Here is an 8,884-nt window from a genome sequence, read left to right as displayed (position 1 = left end):
TCCGATATAGATGAAATTGTTTTTGAAATTATCGAAGAACGGGTGGTACGGACTCTACTACACTCCAGTTCAGGTGACACAGTTACCTGCTCTGGACGTCCATCCTTTGACATTCCAGCTGAGTCAATAGAACACCTTCTGTTATGCGGTTTAAAAGTACGACAGATTGCAGATCTATATGGTGTATCGGAGAAGACGATCACAAGGCGAATGAGCCAGTTTGATACACGGTAAGCTGCAACGGCTGTATTAGTTTAGATACTTTGACATGGAATTCCCAAAGCAGCTACAACTAATATTTCACCCTTGTTTTACGAGTATAAAGTCAGGTGCATATTCGCAGCTACTTTTTCAAACAATTCTACAGCTCTGATCAGTGGCAAAGTGTCTTTTACTGTAATTTTTTTTTAAACATTCACCATATTTTTTTTATCACACCTCGTATGTACTGGGTTTTCTTTTGATGTTAGAATAACAGGTTTATTTATTTATTGTTCAGTGCTAAAAATCACTGCACGTTACAGTAGTTTTATCTTGTACAGTGTTTACTGTATTCAGTGTTAACGTTGCTATGCATTAATTTCAGATTATGTCACACTGCTAGGCAGGCCGGAAATATTAACCATCACGTAAACTGATTTGCTGCGGAGACAACACTGTGCGAATCCTACTGTAAACCCAAACGTGTTTCAGCATTACAGTATACCCTTATTCCATAGACCAAAACAGACCTTGAAACATCTGGTCCAATCATGTTGTCCGCACGCCCCCTTAGGCCAGCAAATCAAACACCAGTCCGTGTAAGCCCGCGCCGATGATTGGAGGATGCTTTCTGGTCGGTACTCATTTATAATGATGTTCTCATGCGCTCTGAGAAGAGTGCTGATTCGTTGCTACGGCGAAGTGGTTGGTTGTTGCAGTAATGGCTTCTTTTACAAAAGAAGGCTTCCTGTCGCCCTTTAAATCTTTTGCTACTCAAGCAGTACATGTGGGACAAGAGCCCGAACAGTGGCAGTGCCTCGCTGTTGTACCTCCAATATCTCTGTCAACGACGTTCAAACAGCATGAACCCGGAAAGCCCGCGGTAAGTGATTTGCCCTCGAGCAATGCTTTTACGTTGTGATCCTCTCCTCCACGTGTCGTTCACTTAACTGCCTGTCTCTTCCCCTTCCTCTTTATATTCGCTTAAGGCTCCTTTTGTTTGGTGTTACCTATTGAGCTTCATGATGATTTCACGTTGTCCACTTTTTAACGAGACCAGTTTTACCAGATCGCACGTTAATTCGTGCCCGCGTATGTTCTGCCTTGGCATCCGGCTGCGATGACTAGCAGAGTGAAAACGCGAGAGAGTTGCCTTACGAAACAGTGCCAGTCTCACGCACCATCTAGCAAGCTTAGTTGGTTGGTAATTCTCTTAAATCGTGTTTACGTTGTAAATGTTTCTCCGCTACTTTAGTTCTGTTTATTAAGCATTACTTTTTCTTTGTCCGCTAATGTTTTCTGCTTTTGAGATTTTTTTTTATTCTTGTTTCTAAAGTTTGATTTGTAGGAGAGTTAATTATTATAACGAATTGTATTTGCTTTACCCCGATTTTGTTCAAAATGCTGCATCCAGCATTTAAGAATAGCACCCATTTCAAAGCGTTCTAATTTTATGCCTTTTTTTAACCATACCATCTTTTTTTTTTAAATATGCAGTATACCCTTTTGAAATATTTGCCTACACTGCCACCTTTCAGGAGTTGCCGTGTTTTGAAGAGTGTGAGGAGATTCTGGTTATGCCCTTATGCTTGTCATGGATAAATGGTTAATACCCTAAAATTATGTACTACTGCTACGCCTAGAGACACAATTTTGGGAAACTCCTTTAGTGTGATATTAGGAGAACTACATGCTTTATTGAAAATGTGTCCAGACTTTCAATATGTAATCGTAGTGTGACTTATTTGTTGTTTGTAAGTGATAATGCAAAAGTGCACTGCCCCAAGAAGTGGTTCCGAGTTTTGACCCTGGTTGTGGTGGTGTGTTTTTTTTTTTGTTCAAATTAATGTGATCCAAATTCAGTTTGAGAGTGTATATAAATGTATGTGGTGATGTGAATGAACCCTGAATTTCCAGATTAAACTAATTCATCAAACTGATGCAACCTACTAGACCACGATCAATAGTATGCTGGCTGCTACTCAACCTAATGTTGGTTTTAGTGCCGGATATCTAAATGTATCCGATTTAATGACAAGGAAAGTAAGCACATACAGGGGATTGCTGGATCAGGATTTAATTTTTAGAGGACCACATGTTGAAATTAAATAGGCTGATTGTACTCTCTGAAAAAGGACCAAACTGCACAGTTTTCAGGGGCCTCACTGACTGCTAGCTGAATAAATAGCCCTGTGCCACTCATTCTGGAATGGTTTAGATGTTCTCACAAATTCAGAGTGGAGGCCCCTCTTCGTGAAGTGTTACAATTATAAGAACATCCTGGAAAAACAGCCTCCTGTAATACCAGGCATTCAAACTCTGGCACAAAGGAGGCACCTCGGCCTGGCTGGTTTCTCCACATTCTAATCTGATTAAGCCTTCCGGTAGTTTAGGCTTCTAGCTGAGGAGCTCATATTACCTTATTTCACCCTTGCTTATCTCGATGTTCTCTAGCAAAGCATTGTCATTCAGAGAACCTCCCCAGAAACTGCATGGATCATCTGAAATGTACTGTAGGGCTGTGTAGTCGGTACACTGAACCTTCGACTTGTCTCTAACTCCTTCACTTATGGTACCTCCAACTCCGAAATCTTCAATTTGTAATTGGACTAATTGTATTTGCCACGTTCACTGAAAGCATACATGGCATTTCATCACTACCATTGTCAGTCAGTCATTACCCAACCCGTTCTATCCTAACACAGGGTCACGGGGGGTCTGCTGGAGCCAATCTCGGCCAGCAAAAGGCAGGAAAAAATCCCGTTCAGTGTGCCATCCCACCGCAGGGCACACACACATACACACTAGGGACAATTTAGGATCACCAATGCACCTAACCTGCATGTCTTTGGACTGTGGGAGGAAACCGGAGTGCCCAGAGGAAACCCACGCAGACACGGGGAGAACATGCAAACTCCACGCAGTGAGGACCTGGAAAGCGAACTGGAGTCTCCTAACTGCGAGGTAGTAGTGCTACCACTCTTTAAAAATCATCAGGCACCTTTTAAACCTTCTAAGGTTTAGGGGCTAAAGGCTTTAGCGATGCCATTTGTGGCTTTTTTTTCATATTTATTAAATAATACAAAACTAAAAAAAGGCTATATTTTTACCAATAAAATTAGTTTAGTTAAATTAGTATAAGCAGAACTGGAAATTTTTAGCACACATTGCAATTTGCATTTAGTCTGAGTTGGTACATTTTATAATGACTCTGACTCTCCAGGCATTGTGCAATGTTTGTGCAAGAACAGTGGTGGTTATGATGTGCTCTTTCAGTGCCAAAAATGTGGCAGGTGTGTAACACAATCGACGTGGCATTTGCAAAGAAAGTGTCATTTCAAAAATACTGATTTGGGACGAGCCACAGACGGCTATGTAAATAAAATGAACCGGACCATCATGTTGGACAGATTTGTTTTCCCTTCTCTGTATTGACAACTTACCTGAGGGGTCTCTAAGTCACCTGAGTTAGCAAACGACTGTGAGAACCCATTATTTCTAATTACACGTAGCATATTAGCAGCTATCACTTGAGATGCCCCATTTGATTTACATTTAATCTAGCATTTGAAGTGTAGCTCAGGCCTTGTGACACGCAGCAAACAGGACTAAATACTCAGCCATTTTCCTTCAACAACCATTTCTTTGTGCTTTGTAATCGCACATTTCCTGTTATTGAGAGATTGGTATTCCTGGTGTATAATCTGTGGCTTGCTGCACTTTTTGTTTCTGATAACTGAAGGTGGCAGATATCTTATTCAAGGTGATCCCAGGAACGGTACTGGGATCTTCAGTCTGACAAAGTATGACTTTACTGCTGCTCCTGGCTGGCAAATTTACTGGAAAATAACAGTCAATGGATTCTACTTTACAGAGACTTGTGCTCCTTGATAAACTTCTGAGCCCCCTCGTTTTACAGCCTCTTGCAGAAACTTTGGCTTTTCCTTGCCAATGAACACTGGAACAGGTTTTCACAAATCGGCAATCTTAAATAAATAATAGAATTTCTTCAGGTTTAATTTGTTACATCCAACTAAGAAATACTCCTGACGGATGGATGTATGGGTTTTCCCATGTGGCAAGATAAGAACAAACCTTGGCAGGGCGCCAATCCTATTGTGTGGTGAACACACACACACACACACCAAATGTACAGTAGGGCCAATTTAGCATTTCCAATTCACCTAATCTGTAAAATCAATTACAAAGATTTCTTAGACCAATTTGAAAATCTAACGAGGATCACACCAATTTTTAATAATATAATATACATACATACATTCACACACGGGGTGAGTCAAAATTGTTATGATTTGTGAATAAATTGTTTCCGCCATTCAAATGTTATATGCAAGATGATTTACAGGAATGTCTCAGCCTGTTCGTAATCCATGTTCAAAACACAAAAAACAATGAGCAACACTACCATTTAAAGTCTGGACACACATTTTGTGGGGAATAGATGATACCCAGTCCATATTCTGTCCTTCACGTCATTGATATCTCTAACTTTCCTGCTATATACGCGCTCCATCATACCCCATAACCAGAAATCACAGGGTGTCAAAACTGGGGAGTGTGGAGGCCATGGCTGTGGTCCACCACGACCTGGAAAGGTGTGGTCGAGATAAAAATTATCCTTTAGTGCTAATGTAATTTTGACTCGCCCTGTATATTAGTAGCCACCAGCACCTGACACAAATGAGCTATGGACACAAGTCTCCCACAAACAAGAGCTTTTATTTGTGGGAAACTCTTCTTTATCGAGTGTTTCCAACACCACAACCACAGTTACACAGCACTCTCTAACTTTCTGTCTTTTTCTCTGCCTTCCTTCAGCACTCCCACTCCTCCCTGCAAGCGTTGTCCTCCTCCTCCTGCCTCTGGCTCCCAGACTGAGGAGGCCACTTCCTTTATACAAAACCCAGGAGTACAACTGGTGTCCCAAAGTCCTGTCCTGGAATCACTTCTGGGTGTGTTGAGAGCCAGATAAAGAACCCAGCAGGGCTGAGTCTAAGAAGTCCATTTCCCATGATGCCCTGTGGGAATCCGTGGCACTACCTCAACCCAGGAGCGCTGCTGTCGAACAGGCCTGGGGAGACCATGCCCTGTGCATGCTATCTGTCCTGGTCCTTCCCAACTAGGAAAGGCTCCTGGTCAACCCTCGCAATATATAGTCATTGACCCATTTAGCAATCCTGTCTTGTTAGAATATTAGAACAATCTAGATGAGAACAGGCCATTCAGCCCAACAAAGCTCACCAGTCCTATCCACTTAGTTCTTCTAAAGTAAACATCAAGTAAAGTTCTGAAAGTCCCTAAAGTCTTACTGTCTACTATGCTACTTGGTAGCTTATTACAAGTGTCTGTGGTACTCTGTGAAACAAAAAATGTCCTAATATTTTTGCAAAATTTACCCTTAACAAGTTTCCAACTGTGTCCCCGTTTTCTTTTCAATCATCTACGACTCCTAAATCCTTTTCATAAGGTGTGCTATCAACTTTCAGACCTCCCAATTTGTGTTCAAATATTATTACACACAGGAAGTAAAACTTTACATTTACTGATACTTTAAATTTCATCTGCCAAAAATCTGCCCAATCCTGTATGCTGTCCAGATCCTTCTGTAGTGATTTAACGGATTCCAAATAACCCGCAATCCACTTCCCTTGGTATCATCTGCAAACTTAACCAGCTTGTTACTTGCATTCCTAACCAAATCATTTATATAATTAAAAATAGCGGCAGCCCCAGCACTGACCCCTGTGGAACGCCATTCTTAACATTCGTCGCACCATCACCCTCTGCTTCCTGTGTCTGAGCCAATCCTACACTCATCTAAGGACATCACCCTGAACTTCCACTTCTTTTAGTTTGATGCCCGACCTTTCATGTGGCACCTTATCAAATCCTTTCTGAAAGTCGAGATTGTTAATATCATGTGCTGCACTTTGATCATATTCGTTTGTTGCTTCCTCATAGAATTCCAGCATTTTAGTAAAACACGACCTCCCTCTACTGAAACCATGCTGACTGTTCCGAAAATCTCCTGTTTTTGCCATGGGCTGCTCAATCTTATCCTTAATAATTCCTTCCATTAATTGTCCTGTGATGCATGTTAAACTTACTGGTATATAGTTGCTTGGATCTGCCCGCTCACCCTTTTTATGCAACATTATAACAGCTATAACCAAATAGCTGGAGTCCGTGCTGTTCAGGAGACTCTCCCCCTTCTTAAGGGCTCTAGGTTAGCACAGCTGGATAATTGTGTGATTGTGTGGTTTTGTTTTATCTATATAATTAACTAATTACAACTATAAAACAATTTCAAACCACACATCTTGCCTGAAGGGGCCTGAAGGGGCCTGAGTTGCCTCGAAAGCTTGCATAATGTAATCTTTTTAGTTAGCCAATAAAAGGTGTCATTTTGCTTGGCTTTTCTCTAAGCCACAGTAAACAATTATTACCCATTGGCAAATGAAGGACAGACACCACAAAAAGGCTTGCGCTAGCCACCCTGCGTAATGCAAGATTTGTTCAAAAACAGAACAGTGAAATCTTTTCAGAACAGAGTCCAAGACGGAACTGATTTAGGAAAGACAAAATGGCAGGCAGAGGAAGTGATGTCATCGAGCCCGGAACCGGAAGTGATGTCATTGGAGCCAGGTGGAATTTCCGTAACTAGTCGGCAGAAGAAACAGATAAAGGGTTAGTGCACTGTACTAGTAAGTCACTTTGAATTAAGTATAAATGCCTTCAAAATTTTGTTGATTCATCCAATGAAGGTAATGTGTAGAAAGTTAACCAGAAGATAGATACTTTATTAATCCCAAGGGGAAATTTACATAATCCAGCAGCAGTATACTGATACAAAAAACAATATTAAAGAGTAATAAAAATGCAGGTAAAAACAGACAATGACTATGAATAATAACGTTTACTCCCCCGGGTGGAATTGAAGAGTTGCATAGTGTGGGGGAGGAATGATCTCCTCAGTCTGTCAGTGGAGCAGGACGGTGACAGCAGTCTGTCGTCTGAAGCTGCTCCTCTGCCTGGAGATGACACTGTTCAGTGGATGCAGTGGATTCTTCATGATTGACAGGAGTTTGCTTAATGCCCGTCGCTCTGCTACAGATGTTAAATTGTCCAGCTTTATTCCTACAATAGAGCCTGCCTTCCTAACAAGTTTGTCCAGTCGTGAGACATCCTTCTTCTTTATGCTGCCTCCCCAGGACACCACCGCGTAAAAGAGGGCACTCGCCACAACCGTCTGGTAGAACATCTGCAGCATCTTATGGCAGATGTTGAAGGACACCAACCTTCTAAGGAAGTATAGTCTGCTCTGACCTTTCTTAAACAGAGCATCAGTATTGACAGTCCCGTCCAGTTTGTCATCCAGCTGCACTTCCAGCTTATTTATAGGTCTGTACCCTCTGCACAGTCACCTCTGATGATCATGGGGTCCATGAGAGGCCTGGGCCTCCTAAAATCCACCACCAGTTCCTTGGTTTTGTTGGTGTTCAGGTGTAAGTGGTTTGAGTCACACCATTTAACAAAGTCTTTGATTAGCTTCCTGTACTCCTCCTCCTGCCCACTCCTGATTCAGCCCACGATAGCAGTGTCATCAGCTAACTTTTGCACGTGGCAGGACTCTGAATCGTATTGAAAGTCTGATGTATATGGCTGAACAGGACCTGAGAAAGTACAGTCCCCTGCGGTGCTTCTGTGTTGCTGACCACAATGTCAGACCTGCAGTTCCTGAGACGCACATACTGAGGTCTGTCTGTAACATACAATGAAATAACTTTCACATTCCTAAATTTTCTGCTGCCAATCTAGCATTTTTGGATGTGGTCATTTTGTGGTAGCCTGAGTCTCTGCATTCGCTGTTTTCATCAGTGGCCGATCAGGGCTGGCTGGTATCTGACGGTTGTGTTTGTATGAGGCTGGCATCTTGCCTTACGTACTTTTACCTTGGCAGAAAGCAACCAGATTAGTCAACTAAAGCTGTTAATAAGCTGCAACTGTGTTAGCCTTTCCCATGCTCATGTTTTGCAGTACTGTAGTTGGATCTGATGGGCGTTTTGTACAATTGATGTTTGCCTTTTAATTAGCAAGCATTTCCCTATAATTCAACGGATTAATAATAATAATAATAATAATCCACTAGGAGACATCTGCACATACTTGTTTGCTAGTTTCTAGTATTTAATGCTTAAAGTAAGAGATCTGTATCTTTTTTTTTTTTTTTTCCCCAATACACACCAGTGGTCTGCTGAATTGAAATGTGAGCAGAGTTTTTTTTTTTTCTTTTTATTTTAATTTTATGTAAATAAATTTCAGTTTTTTGCTTTCTCATAAAACTGAAACATGGCATTGCAGCTTGGTTACTTTTTAACAAGTTTTTATAATTGTTTTACCTTCTGCAAGGCTGCATGATTTTAAACACCATTACTCCGCACATGTGTCTTAACAAGCCTGAAGAATTTTTAAAAGCTACAAATTATCTTCAGGAAATCTGATTGTAAGTCGAATGTTTTGTAATAGACTCATAATAACTTGATGTTAAAGGTACAGGGCCGCTGCAATCCCACAGGATCTCTCGGCTTCCTTTTTATGCTGCGCCTTCCATAATGTTTGGGACAAATATATAATTTTAAACTGTGGAGCAAGGAAAAATGTG

General features: G+C 41.3%; 1 protein-coding gene across 1 annotated transcript in view; it reads left to right on the top strand.

Moving 5' to 3' along the window:
- The first annotated feature begins 860 nt into the window (after positions 1-860).
- Positions 861-8,884, top strand: part of cth (cystathionase (cystathionine gamma-lyase)) — a 46,079-nt gene continuing 38,055 nt past the window's right edge. Inside the window, exon 1 of the mRNA XM_039767830.1 lies at positions 861-1,084. Within this exon, the coding sequence (XP_039623764.1) occupies positions 923-1,084 (162 nt within the window). The 5' untranslated portion in view covers positions 861-922. The remainder of the gene's footprint in view (positions 1,085-8,884) is intronic.

The sequence above is a fragment of the Polypterus senegalus genome, chromosome 10, assembly GCF_016835505.1.
Source record: "Polypterus senegalus isolate Bchr_013 chromosome 10, ASM1683550v1, whole genome shotgun sequence".
Lineage (NCBI taxonomy): Eukaryota > Metazoa > Chordata > Cladistia > Polypteriformes > Polypteridae > Polypterus > Polypterus senegalus.
This window is presented reverse-complemented; position numbering and strand designations above follow the sequence as displayed.